Here is a 14,666-nt window from a genome sequence, read left to right on the forward strand (position 1 = left end):
TGGCATCAGATTTACACAGAGGAAAACAGAAATAGAAACAGATGTTGTCATTGGCTGGGTGATGGGGGGAGAGTAGTGGATGTAGTCTACCTTGATTTCAGCAAGGCATTTGATACTGTCTCCCATGACATCCTTATAATAAAGCTGAGGAAGCGTGGGATAGATGAGTGGACAGTGAGGTGGGTTGAGAACTGGCTGTCTGGCAGAGCACAGAGGGTCATTGTTGGCCGTGCAGAATCTGGCTGGAGACCTGTAACTAGCAGTGTTCCTCAGGGGTCGGTGCTGGGTTTGGTCTTGTTCAATCTTCATCAGTGAGGGGGCAGTGGCCACCCTCAGCAAGTTTGCTGATGATCCGAAATTGGAAGGATTGGCTGACACGCCTGAAGGCTGTGCTGCCATTCAGTAAGACCTAGACAGGCTGGAGAGCTGGGCAGTAAGAAACCAGATAAGGTTTAACAAAAGCAAGTGTAGAGTCTTGCATCTAGGGAGGAATAATTGCATGCACCGGTACAGGTTGGGGGATGACTTGCTGGAGAAGAGCTCTGCAGAGAAGGACCTGGGTGGACGACAGGTTGGCCATGAACCAGCAGTGTGCCCTTGTGGCCAAAAAGGCCAATGGCATTCTGGGGTGCATTAAAAAGAGCATGGCCAGCAGGTCGAGGGAGGTGATCCTCCCCCTCTACTCTGCCCTGGTAAGGCCTCATCTGAAGTACTGTGTCCAGTTCTGGGCTCCTCAGTACAAAAAGGACAGGGATCTCTTGGAAAGAGTCCAGCGGAGGGCCACAAAGATGGTGAAGGGCCTGGAGCATCTCCCCTATGAAGAAAGGCTGAGTGAACTGGGTCTGTTTAGCCTTGAGAAGAGAAGACTGAGAGGGGACCTGATCCAGGTCTATAAATATCTGAGGTGTGGGGGGCAGAGTGGCGAGGCCAGACTCTTTTCAGCAGCGTGTGGAGACAGGACAAGGGAAAATGGCCAGAAGCTGGAGCATAGGAAGTTCCGCACCAATGTGCACAAGAACTTCTTTACGGTGAGCTGACGGAGCACTGGAACAGGCTGCCCAGGGAGGTTGTGGAGTCTCCTTCTCTGGAGATATTCACGACTCGCCTGGACACCTACTTGTGCAAGCCTGTCTAGGGAACCTGCTTTGGCAAGGGGGTTGGACTCGATGATCTCTGGAGGTCCTTTCCAACTCCTATGATTCTGTGAAAAGGGAAAACAGCATCTCAACAAAGAGAGGCAGTCACTGATAGCATAGCAGTGGAATGCACACTGGACTGGCTTGTTGTGTGAGAATCTGGTTAAGGTACATATGTGAGAAAGTTGAGAAAGGGTAGAGTCGGGGAAGCAGAAAGGAAAAAGAACATCCTCTTCAATACTGATGCCAAGGCTAGTCCTTGTCTGTGTCATGCCACAGTACTCTTTCACACTTGTTTTCATCTTGTTTGTTTCACTTCTCTTGCAGTCCCATATCTTCCCAATCTTGATTGTCATTTCTGATTTTCTCCTCCTTGTTGTGCCTGGGCCTCCCTCCATTGTTCCTCCTCGCCTAGATGCATCTTTTCCATTATCCCGCTGACAAGTCTGCCAAGTGGGGAAATGACCTTTACTTTGCCACTATACAGCATCAGCAGTTGCACAGAGTATTATGAGTGCAAGGCAGAATAACCCTAATGCTCACACATTGCTATCCACTTGGTTACAAACGGTACAGAAACAAATCTCCCTCTTACACCGGTGTTGGCATCAGCTAGTAACGTTGTCTCTCCTTTGACGTGGAAGGCATACTGTCCCTTTCCCCTTCTAAGCTCAGACAAGGAGTCAGAAGCAGGGAAAAACTCTGACCCAGCCTGAGGAGAATAGATCCAGACTTATAATCCTTCCTTTGATAGAAAGCCTATGCCTGGCTTCACTTGAGTGATCAGGGAAACCAAGTTTTGCTGAAATGTACTCTTTATGTATTTACTTTTACACAAGTCTCCCTCCCGCAGTCAGTGAGCAGAGAGTACTAAAACTCCATGAAACTCAGCAGGGGACTGTAACACCAGAAAGAGTCATTTCCTCCTGCCAAAGTTACAGCAGGACAGTACTATTTAATGGGTACAAAGCCTAAAGGAGAGGGTCCTCAGCTCTTCTGATGTGTTTGCGTATATGGATGCTTCTGGGGAATAAATAATTATTCAGTGAATTGGTACATAAGCAGTTAATTTAACATTCATAAATAGGCTCAATCTTGCACTTGTAGAATTCCATCCTTGTGACTTTCTTCTCCGTGCAGCTTCCTGACACTTGCCCCTTTTCCACCATACAAGCCACATGCTAACACTTTCCCTTTTCTCTGCCTAGGAGAGTAATATTCCTGTGAGACACCTTGTAGAGTGCTTTGCTGAAATCCATCTAGACACCATCTTCTGATTATTCATGACAATCAAGCTTTCTTATTACAGAAATACATTTAGTTAGTTGTACATATGAATACTGTATAGAACAGGTTGACTCAAGCACTGCTGCAGAACATCAGAATGTGATGTGTGCTCATGCCAGCATCATTTTCAGACCCAGTGCCTCTTTTATTCACAGCAGTGGAAAACAAAGGCACCTCCACAAAAGAAGGTGAAGTCCAGCATTTTTTCTTCTCTTTAATTACTAATCATAGAGGGAAGCACAGCTCAATGCAGCGATGACAATTCTAAGAGTAGGACTTACTGGAAAACTTACTGGAAAAGGTTGAGTAGTAACCCAGACATGACTCCCATCTAGAGTAAAGCCAGCAGGCGTCATCAACTCTTTTAAATTACTATATGCAATATGAAATCACTTACTGATGATGCAAAACATGACAGTACTTGCATAGGCTATTCAAGAAAAATTAATTACCTTGATGCACTGCATACATATTGCTGCAACAGAGCAGTGTGTGAGCACATTTACACCAATTGTACAGTTAATTTCAGCAACAGAGATATGGCAGAAGTAGGAAGGAAATGCAGAATTGTTGTATATCATCTTTTACAAGGTATGTTATTAGGTGATTTATGCAGCAAGTGTCCCTCAGAGATGGGTCACGATAAATTCATGAGGCATGTGCTTTTGACCACAGTGCTCTTCTCACGTCTTGTTTCCAGCTCCATCTTTCACAAGCTTCTAGAGAGTTTTCTACCTCACACAGTAAATGGATGATACTGATAACAGGAACTACCCTGCAACAGATGGCTCTTGTGACACACTATGATCTGGAAGGGAACAGATGCCATAAGAATTCACAAGTCTGGGAGATAGTAGCACAAGCAGGCTAACTGAAGAAGTTAAGTCTCACCTCCTAATATACTCATTATGTGTATCCACACATGTAGGAAGGACTGACAGTAACCAGTCCTCAATCAGCTGGCCTAAGATAAAGATATTCTCTACTGTACATGTGCAACTAGACTGAAGCACACATACTCTAGGGAGAGAGTAATCAAACCAGATCTATCACAGAATGATCTATGTCTCAGTTTGCCCATCTGTAAAATTTTATAGCTGGGAGATGCATAGAGAGGATAGAACTTGCATGAGACAAGGACTGTGTGCTAAGCTTGAGGTTCCTTTCCAGAAATGATATACCAACAAGGAGGTACTACCTCATAACAAACAGCTAGAGCACTACCATTTGATAGAGAGTTTCTCTGCAGCCTAGGTACTCAACTCTGATCTAGAACGTGCTAGGAGAATGCTTGTCCTTTTAAATATCTTCACTAACTGCTGCACTTAGGGAGATAATAATTAGCACAATTAGCTGATTCAACCTTTAATAATATGCACTCATTAACCCAGTCAACTCTATAAAGCACAATAACCATCACAAACAAGGGTGTGTGGAGTAACTTGATACGTTGGAGGGAAACAGCCACTTGACAGCCCTGCTACTCCCCAGTGTGCTGATGTTGGTACTGGCACAGGCTGCAGGCAACTCCTAGCAGCAGGATCCTTCTCATAGTGGGGATGGGGTTCCACTGCTACCTGAGCTGATGTTAGTCAGGCACCCAGCTTCCTTCTGCCAAGTTGGAGAGCAAGAGAATAGTTTTCCCTCCCCTAGGGTTTTGCCTCGAAGGGACTGGTGCATTTAATTAAGCACTGTGTTTCAGCTCCCCAACAGCCACACACACACACACTCCTTCCCCAACCTCCGCCCTCCTTAAAAGTCTCAGGTGGGATTCACTCACATTTGCTGCTGCTTAATTCAGTCAGGCTGGTAAATAATTCAGCACTCACTCAGCCAACAAACTGGCAGGCAGCATAAATAGCCCAAAAGAGAGATGGAAGATTGAGAGAGAGACTGAGTCTTTGCTGGAGCTCCTTTTCTACATGCAGGACTTCAGGCAAGAAGCAGTGCTTCTTCCTTCCCTACAGTCACACCCTCATCCCCTAAAGAAGCAGAGAGCCTGATGCTCCATGACCAGCTGACCACTCACTGATTGGGGTCCTTCTGAACTCAGCCTTTTAGCTTGTAAGAGGACTTTAGCTTTGGAATCCCTCCATGATCAGCACCAGCAGCAGCTGTGCTAGAGCTGGATATACGGGAGCCTGCATCACTGAATCAAGTCTCTTCTCTGTTCTCCCAGCTGTAGAAGAGAAGATTAAAAATCCTTTCCAATGGAGTTTAGCACACCAAACAGGAGCAGCTCGAGAAGCCTGACAGTTCTGATGAAAGACCAAGCCTTGGCACTTCCAGTCCAGGGGTCACGGAGCACTTTTAACAGCAGGCTCTTCATGTTATCCTACATTACAAGTACATACACAGATCCAAGCTGTTTTGCTGACTTTCCCGATATACCGCAGCCCATCAAGTTTGGCTAGCAAAGACAACACTTCAAACTTCAGATTTTATCAAAAGAGCCCAGCACAAGGCCAAGAAGTTACTCACTTTGCCATCCTCTGTATAAATGTGGCAATGACCAGGCACAGGTGGCAGAACAGAGGGAAGATCACACTGATTCTCAAAATCATCTCTCCTCCAAACTACATCTCTCCAACTTCACATCAGCTTGATGGGTTGCTTCTCTACCACATCAGCATGCAGAAAGTAGAGAGGCAGGAGGCACCAACTTCCAGAACTGTCAACTCTCAGGCAAGAAATTCCCCACCTCAAGCCAAGCAGAAAGCAACAAGCATTACAGGTAGCTACAGCAAAGAACCTTTCTGCAGGGACATTTCATCCTCTTCAACAGTTCAATTTAGTCACAGTCTTTCAACATGACAGTCAGCCTTTTCAAAGTCCCTATCCCTAAGTAAAAGTCAGTCATTGAATCACTGAATACATAAGAAATTCACATTTACAAGCACTCTGACAGCGTTTCAAAAACACTTCTTTCCTGCAAGGCATATGACCTTTCATAGCTCAAGGTGTACAATGTTCTCACCAGAGGTTTGGAGTTTCCTCACTCTCGTGTCTGCCAGAGACTGTCAATGTTCCACCACTGAAAAAAGCTGGTAGAGCAGGTTGCATGGGTGGAAAAATATATATTCTTTTCCCTGTTCCTTCTTGGTACATTGCAGTGGGGAAGGGTTAAAGGTATGAAGGAACAGCTAAGACCAATCTTAACATTCACAGAGAACTCAGCCCATTAATTCTGGAGCAGTCAGTGCTGTACAGAAAAAAAAAAAAAAGAGGGACTTGGGGGTGTCGGTTGGTTGATGTAAGACTCAACATGAGTCAGTGATTTTGCCCCCTACTCTGCTCATGAGACCTCACTTGGAGCACTGCATCCAGTTCTGGGGCCCCCAGCACAAGAAGGACATCAAGCCATTGGAGCAGGTCCAGAGGAGGGTCACAAAAACAACAAGAGGACTGGAACACCTCACTTACAAGGACAGGCTGAGAGAGCTCTTCAGCCTGGAGAAGAAAAGGCTCCAGGGGGACTTTACAGCAGCTTTCCAGTTCCTGAAGGGGCCCTATAGGAAAGCCGCGAAGGGACTTCTTATAAGGGCATGTAGCAACAGGAAGAAGGAAAATGGCTTTAAACTAGACCAGGGTAGATTTAGACTAGAAAGAAGAGATGGAAGTTACCTGATACCGTGTCTGGAGTGAGTCTAACTGACTGAACTCCCACTACCTTCTCCTTTTGATAGTCTGGCCAACACCTGAATACCACTCCTGTTTCAGGCCTGGATGGGAACAACGTGATGGCACAACACAGCCATACTGCGCTAGGTATTCTAGTACATGAGTATTTGTTTTACATCTATCACTTGCTATCTCTTCTGAATGGTCATGGTGTTAGTTTTGCATAAGACTTATGGTACAGTATGTCAGGCTTAACCATTGCAATGTAGAAAGAAAAGAGTTGGCCTCTTATTTCTTGTTCCTAGAGTCCTCTCATCTAACAACATCTAATCATGTGAAGGATCATGAGAACGAAGTGCTTAATCTATGAATGAAAATAGACAATTTCTAGAAAATCAACTACTTGCATGGTAACAAGTGTTTTACCTATATTTCTAAAATGCCCTCAGGGTCTTCTGGAGAGCTACAGTCTCAAAGGATGTATGCTGGTGAATTCGTTTAGATGTTCATTTAAAAACAGGAATAATGATAGTGCTGTTCCATGATGGCATGAGCTGTCTTTGTAAAGGAAAGCCTCATTCTATTAATCCTTTTGAGTTCTCTAGTGTCATCAGTGAATATAGGGAACAAGAGATGTAGTATTGTGAAGCAATAGAAATATATATTTTGTCTTTACATTAAAAACTGACTTTCATAAAAATGTTCCAACCTGAGCAATACTTTGGAATGATCCCTTTGGAATGATCCAAGATAAACACTGTGCTGTTTTGTCTATAAAAACAAACAGCAAACCAAAATATTTGCAGTGAGGATTTCTATGATTCTTAAGTTTACAATAGTGATGAAGCTTTTATGAATGTTGTTTTGAAAGCAGTTTCTACATAGAGAAAAACAAATTATGATAGGAGAACTATATTAATATGGCTAGTGTGTTTTAGCCAGTGATCTGAGTGTCAGAGGAAAATACCAATCAATATCAATACCTCAGGATACTCTCACATACTACAAGATTTCCAAAATAAAATCCAAATCTCCAAGCACTTTTGAGAGCCCTAGTGCTGCTAAAAAGACCTGTCTCTCACACCCCTGGTATCCCTCTAGGTCATGACAAGTGTGGCTGACACAAGCACATCAGGCATTGGGCTGCTTGCACACAATGTGCTCATTAGGCGATCATCTGTCTCTGCCCTGACTCCTTGCTAAAAGACATTCAGCCAGTTTGCATGTGAGGATTGTTGCTGAGGTGGAAAGATGAGTTTCAAAGGAGATGACAGAGCACTGTACAAACATCTCTTAGATAATCAGCTCCTTGAATCAATCCTTGGAGCCATGTAATTACAGGACAGTTGCTATATTCTGCTAAGCAGAAATACCCTTTGCAAGAGTCAAAGACACAAAGGTTGGTTTATTAATAACACGTATCATGCGAGCATCTTCTTAGTCCCATTGAAAGGAATGGAAAAAAGAGTAACTACATGAAAAAGAAGCTTTTTCAAGCTAGGCAACAGCTAAGAATTTCCCTTGCCAAAAAAAATTCTACATCCTGTCACGTGCTCAGTCACCTGTCACCCACAGTGACAGCAAGTTAAAAAGGAAGTGGTGCTACTGCTGACCACATTTAGTTCCTGCTTTTAGTTCATGCCTAGGCCCACCTTAGTGAGCAGCGAGGTCACATGAAGCTCCTCACAACAGTTCACAGCAGGGTTGTTCAAACCCCTTTCAGTTTGGGGCAGGCAGGCACATATTCCCTGAACATTTGGTCTGAGATTGTTTCAAATACACACAGGCCCTCCAAACAGAACCACAGAAAAAGAACAGCCAGGTTGCAAGTCAAATATTCACATGGTTTCCACCTCAAATCCTAAATCCCATTCCGTAAACTGGAACTGGCCATATCCCTCCTCCAACTTCAGCCTACATTTGGGGGAAACTTGACCTCGGTTCACTGAAAGGTTTGCAAATCCTGTTTTGGGTTTGTAACAAAACCTCCAAAGCAGACAAAATACCCACGGCTCTAGGGCTATTTTGGACCTTGTTGTCAGAGCCATAGTGCCATCTAGTGGTAGCAGCTTGTACGAACAAACACGCCTCCACTTCCCAAACATACACCTAACCACGCAGTGTAATTCCAAGTCCAGTGAACATCTTTCTCCCGAAGTGCATCAATTATTTGAGAGGCAGAATAGCCACAGTGCTTCAGCAAAAGCCATTCACATCCCAAAGAGAATTTTTTCAAAGGGTCCCTAGTAAAGTGAAGAGCAAGCCCTAACTTTCCTATCACTTCCACAGAACTGGTGAGCAATCTCCTGTGAAAGGGTGAGCCACAGCACCTTCGAGGGGCAGCAGTCAGTCATTGAACTGGTTTTACACTCAAGTCATTTTCAGAATAAAACTGGCAGCTGCTGAAATTTCACTTTTAATTCCACTGTTATCAGTAATACCAACATGTCCCAGTAACTGATTTTAGAGGAAACAGGACTCAGGTTTCACTTTGTATTTTGAGAGCTCCCTTCCATAGACAGCAATACAAATGCACTTAGTTCTCAGGAACTAGCTACAGATTTTTGGATTCCTGATTTATGTCATATTGTATTCCTTTGTATTGTAGTTTTCATAAGTACTGAGCAACCAAAGCAACTTTCAGATTTAAATCACAAGCTTTGTGGGGAAAAAAAATAATAAAAAAATCAAGCTCCTTATGCCTCACTTCAAACACTGCTAAGGGAATTCAGCTCATTGTATGCCCCGTGTGATGGGGTTAGGGCAACACGAATTCCTGCTTCTTGGTGAAGTTGCAGCAACTGGTGTTCCTGCTCTAAATACTGCTCTGGTTTCAAGGAGCCTTCAGTGACATTTAAGTTCGTGAGTTTTACCTTTCAGCCAAGGCAAAGCAGGAACACGAACTTGGTTACCACAGCTCAGCCAATGTGTAGCAATGCAGTTACCACCACTCTTGTTCTTATGCACTGAGTCACTTTTCCTACAAGCAGATATGAGCTGCATCTCAGAGGAGAGACATCTATTCAGACTGAAAGAAGGATTACAGTGCAGAGAGGCAGGGAAAAATACAATTTCAGCATTGTCCTGAAAAGCAGCTGGTCTTTCAGGTTCCTGGAGGTGTTTGTGAAGTTTTTAGTTCTCTAGATCTAGTGCAGGTGTTTCCTTGGCAGGTTTGTCTTCTTAACTAGAGTATAATCCTTCCTCTGTTTCAGTCATTCTGTCCGTGAGTTAATGAGCCTGAAATTACTGTACACTCATTTGCCCCCCTCTGAGCTCTGATCTGTGATACAACCTCAGCTGTAGCTGGATTTCTCTCTTTATCAACTGGGGCTGGAGCCTAAAAGGTAGGCTTGATGCTGAAAGCATTCAATTTACATCTCAGTTTACATGAGGAAAAAGGGAGAAAGCACTTTTCAGAGCTTAGGTTTCTATTGGGATCTACCCCTAGAAAGTGTTTTTTAAGCCTGACAGCAGCACAGATCAGGACTACCTTTGAGGCAGAGGACTCCAGATAACTGATCTCACCTTTGACACAAACAGCAAAGGGAGGACTAACTGCTACTTGCCTGTATTCCACAGACTTCACAGAATGGCCAGGGTTGGAAGGGACCTCAAGGATCATGAATCTCCAACCCCCCTGCCACATGCAGGGCCACCAACCTCCCCATTTAATGATAGACCAGGCTGCCCAGGGCCCCATCCAATCTGGCCTTGAACACCTCCAGGGACAGGGCATCCACAACCCCTCTGGGCAAAAATTCCAAATAACCACAGAAATTATTTGCCATCATCTTGCTTACAGCTGAACTGTTCCTGTGTTTTTTTTTTTTTTCCTTCCCCCCTGCGGACCTCATTTCTTCCTCCATCTGCCTCTGTTGTTTACTCTGCAAGACTAAACACAGTGCCCATCTACTCACTATGTCTACCATGAAGATGAAGCCCTCAAATGTAAGAGATAATGTTACCTGGAGAGCGCTGTATTTTTTCCAGTACGTACCCATGAATCTTAACCAAAATAAGACAACTTTCATCTGAACCCACATACTGAGTACCTCTCCAAAAATTCAAAAAAGCAGCTTTCCAAAAACTTACATACAAAAAACCACAGAAACAGTCATGTCTGGAGCTGAATGTAGCTGTCATTCTGTGTTGGACAAACAGCAACAAGAACTATTGCACAGTCCACAGTAAACCTGTTTTCTAGTGAACACACTATGGATTTCTGCATACTTACTATATTGGAGGAGACCCTTATATTTAAAGACTTCACTTGAGACAATAAAGCAGAGTCAGTAAAATGCATTTCCCTTATGTCCCTTGGAAGGTCAAGCCCCACTGCCCCCAGTTGAATACATCAAAATACAAACTGCCAGGCTTTTGAGCCATTTCATGTCTGATATGCAACTACTTTACTAGCTCTACCACTCAGTGTCCGCCATGACAGATAAGTCACAACTAAAGGTCACATCAAGATTTTTCCTGCCAGATCTGCTCACCTTAAGGGAAAGGCAGAAGATTTGTTTCTCTCCTTGACTGCTTGGTCAGTGTGTCCCACTGTCTGTTTTGCAATGCCTTGTGCTGCCAGCCTACTTTGTCACATGGTTCAGGTTCATGGGGCCAACAAAACGAGCAGGATGCCAAGAAGGAGAGGCAACACTCAGCATTATACAGCTTCACATCAGTGCCGAGGCCTCATGCTAGTAGTGAGATCCAAGCTCAGGGTCTGGTCCCAGCTGCCAGAGCTCTAACTGCAATGAGTCTGAAAAAAGCATTACCATCTGCCAGGGTTGCACTGACAATGGATTTGCAGGTCTGTGTTCACTTTTTGGGGGAGCCATATTTCAGCTCACAACCTGCACCTCACAGAATTCTTCCCTGTTCTTATCACTACTACCTGGGTCAGAAAAGGACAGTTGCTCCTCATGCAAGTGCTGGGGTCCCTCCTCTGCTGCCACAGGAGGCAGTTTTACTCTTCACTGGGCTGAGTTGAAGGAAGAAGTAACTCCAGCCTCCAAAGGAGAACAGGGAAGTCGATGTTCACCCTGGCCTGGCACACGACCCAGACCCAGGAACCCTTTTGGTAGTGGGGGTCCTCTGAAATGTGCACATAAAATTTCTGTCTAGGTAGAATAAGGTCAGATATTTTACAGAATCACAGAATCACCAAGGTTGAAAAAGACCTTCAAGATCATCCAGTCCAACCATCCAACTATCACCAATAGTACTCACTAAACCATGTCCCTCAGCACAACATCCAGACGTTCCTTGAACACCTCCAGGGTGAGCGACTCCACCACCTCCCTGGCAGCCCATTCCAGTGCCTGACCACTCTGTCAGAAAAGTAGTATTTCCTAACGTCCAGCCTAAATCTCCCCTGGCGCAGCTTGAAGCCATTCCCTCTAGTTCTAGCACTACTTACACAAGAGAAGAGGCCGACCCTCAGCTCACTACAACCCCCCTTCAGGTAGTTATAAAGAGCAGTAAGGTCTCCCCTGAGCCTCCTCTTCTCCAGACTGAACAATCCCAGCTCCTTCAGCCGCTCCTCATAAGATCTGTGCTCCAAACCCCTCACCAGCTTTGTTGCCCTTCTTTGAACCCACTCCAGGGCCTCAATGTCTGTCTTGCAATGAGGGGCCCAAAACTGGACGCAGTACTCGAGTTGCGGCCTCACCAGATCAGAGCACAGGGGAATGATAACTTCCCCTGTTCCTGCTGGCAACACCGTTTCTGATGCAAGCCAGGATGCCATTGGCCTTCTTGGCCACCTGGGTACACCGCTGGCTCTTGTTCATGTTTAAGTTTCTACTGACTTGCAACTTCTAATATGGTGGCCAAACTGTTTACAGTCAGTCCAGTACTCTAATAGCTCCAAGAGTCCTCACCTTCCTTTTCCCAATAATCTTTCTGCCTTGCGTAATGGTAGCTCAAGACAGTACAGGCAGCCAGGCCCAGCAATAGGATTAAAGTTTGACTCTGTGTCAGAATATAAGGTGCTCAGAATGAAAAATATTCCTGCAAATTTTTAATTACCTAAGTTAACAAAATTCTTCCAAGCTCAACTCCCATAGGTGACTTTATTGGATTGTTCACTCATGTACATTTGGCTACCATACACACACAGACCAGTCTCATGCAAGAGACAGCTTTGTGACACGCACAGGATGCCAGGCATTGTGAAGCTGCTAGCTCTGCATTTTTAACCATAAAGCAAGTTCTCAGTAAGGAAACTGACAGCATGTGTGTGAAGACGCACACAAATTTTTTTTCACCTGTACAGTAACACCAAGCATCTTAAAAAGCTCAGATGAAATGAAGTATCTCACCGAGTCTCACATGAGAAAACTTCACAATGGCTTCACAATATAGGAATTTTTTTTTCCTCTTCCGCTATCCAGAGACATATTTCACTCTAAAGCATCACTCTGATGCTGCTATGAAGATGAAATTTCTCACAGATGTACACTCATCCCTTCTCATGTCAGAAGCAAGGTTAATACCCTGCACGTCCACTCCTAACCAGTACACGCAAACTGTATCATCTCCCAGATTTGCTAAACACAGGCATATTTTTCCCCCAGGCCTCCTTTACACCAGGCACCATAAGGCAGCACCTCCAGACTGGACTGGAACCCGGGGGATCCCAGAAGCATAGATACGCCGTAAAGGAAATAACTGTTAGGCACTTTACCAAGAGGAATCGGCTCCTCCCTGCCGCCTGCTCACAGCATCGGCTGCCCAGCGCGCACTGCTCCGCCTCCACCAGCAGCGCCCGGGGAGCGCGTGCCGCAGCACGTGGCACGAGGGGTCGGACTGCCGCCTCAGTCTCAGGGCGCGGGATATTAGCATATAAATAGCGCTGATAGAGGCGCCAGCAGCACTGAACCGTGGGTCCATCGGATGGAAATGAGGCGCTATAAATTCTGCTCCTTACTTAAGAGTTTCTATAGGAACAGCCGATGTGGCCTGAAGAAAGGGAGATCTGGTTCTCCCACGACCTGGGGTTTCTCACAGTGGAGAAATGACAGAAACACCTTCGGTAAATATATTTACACACACACAGATTCGTTGCTATTATTATTTCAAAGAGAGTATTTTACCTCTTTTTGGTGCCTCTTTTCTACCAGGGCTGTGGAGGCACCAGAACATGTTCTAACATAACGATCAGGGACAAAAACACTCGAAGTACCTTCGCGTACCTTAATTCTGATCTCAATTACTTCGCGCACAGAGCAACTCCTCCTCAGGGCTCCCCGCAGCCGCGCCTCACCGCTTCCCGCCACCGCAGGCTTCCCTCAGCCGCGAGCAGCGGCGCGGGCTCCGGGCGCGAGGCGGTCCCCGCCTTCAGCTCAGTCTCTGCTGTTTGCCAGAGCGAAGTGTCCTGTCGTAGCCAACCCTTAATAGAAGAGCAAACACACCGCTGCTTTCTCGGCAGTCCGTGAGAGAAAGGAAGCCCTACGCGTATAGCGTTGCCCCGCCTCCCAGGTAGGGCTGTTCTCCGACAAAATACTGTAGTTATCACGACTCCCCGAAGCCGACAAAGAAAAGCACGCAGAGCTGAAGTGCAGTGAGCAGTGCCTAGAACATTCTACGGCCTTCTTAGCACGAAGCAGAGGGGTTGCGTGTGCTCCTCTACACACGAAGCTTGAACAAACCATTTCTCTCATGAGTACAACGTGACCACAGAGACAGATGAAAATCTGAAGAAAAAACATATTTCTCCAGTAAAAAAAAAAAGGTCACATTATAATGAATAGGGCCCAGTACTCAAATTGCCAGAACAATATGGTGTATGAAATAAAACTCAGTACATGTCAGAAACCTTGCAACAAAGTATAAGGGCTTTTATTACATTTTCTAGATTAAATATATTCAGAAGCCTCTTTTTTTAAAACACACAGAAGGAAAAAAATACATTCTTCATGTACATACGAAATACCACATAGCAGGGACCATGTACAGCGCAAAGTATGAACATAGCTACACGAGATATCAACACTGTGGACAATTATCAGGTTTTTTTCCTGCAGTAAAATTTAAGCAATTCAACATTACTGCTTCCAAAGAGAAATGCATGCCCTTCACTTCCATGTTATTTTGTGGGATCATGCAGGGAAGTTTGTTTTTTTTTTTTAAACTTTTTAAAGGTATTATAGAAATCCTTGGATCACATGAAAAATTATCGAACTTTACAACTTTACTTCTTTCACACATTCACGATTAGAGTACAGTTGTTTTTTTTTTTTCTTTCATAATGATTGCAGCCCAACTCCAAAAATCCAGGGAAAAAAATAAATAGAACCTGATAAAGTAATCAATCAGACTGATTGTTGTAGTGTCCAGGAAACAGGTACCCACACACGCACATACATACAAAGAAGGTGGAAGATGGTAAGATGTGACTGAACATCTCTTATTTATTAGAGGTCCAGAGCAAGAGCACTGGGTTGCTTGTGTCACATCAGCAGTGAATCTCTAGCATCACTCAGTATGGGATGTCATTCTGGTAGTACTGAATCATATCATAGGTCCTACTCCTAGAGAAGAAAAGCAAAGCCAGAGGTAAATGATAGTTAAGGAAAAACCAAAACACTGCAACCACTGTCAGAAAAACAACCATCAAGA

At 44.7% G+C, this 14,666-nt stretch overlaps 1 protein-coding gene across 2 annotated transcripts in view; it reads right to left on the bottom strand.

Annotated features, from left to right (window-relative positions):
• PI4KA (phosphatidylinositol 4-kinase alpha) overlaps window positions 1-14,666 on the bottom strand; it is a 142,172-nt gene that overhangs the window by 70,950 nt on the left and 56,556 nt on the right. Inside the window, exon 55 of one of the 2 annotated variants that reach the window (XR_016458724.1) lies at window positions 13,241-14,578. Coding sequence is in view for 1 of the 2 variants with exons in the window: in XM_031592851.2 (XP_031448711.2) it covers window positions 14,527-14,578 (52 nt within the window). In the remaining variant the exon portion in view is untranslated. Of the gene's footprint in view, window positions 1-12,072; window positions 14,579-14,666 lie in introns of those variants that run through there. The other variant, XM_031592851.2, reaches the window with a different exon arrangement.

The sequence above is a fragment of the Phasianus colchicus genome, chromosome 18 (genome assembly GCF_987193195.1).
Source record: "Phasianus colchicus chromosome 18, bPhaCol1.hap1.1, whole genome shotgun sequence".
Lineage (NCBI taxonomy): Eukaryota > Metazoa > Chordata > Aves > Galliformes > Phasianidae > Phasianus > Phasianus colchicus.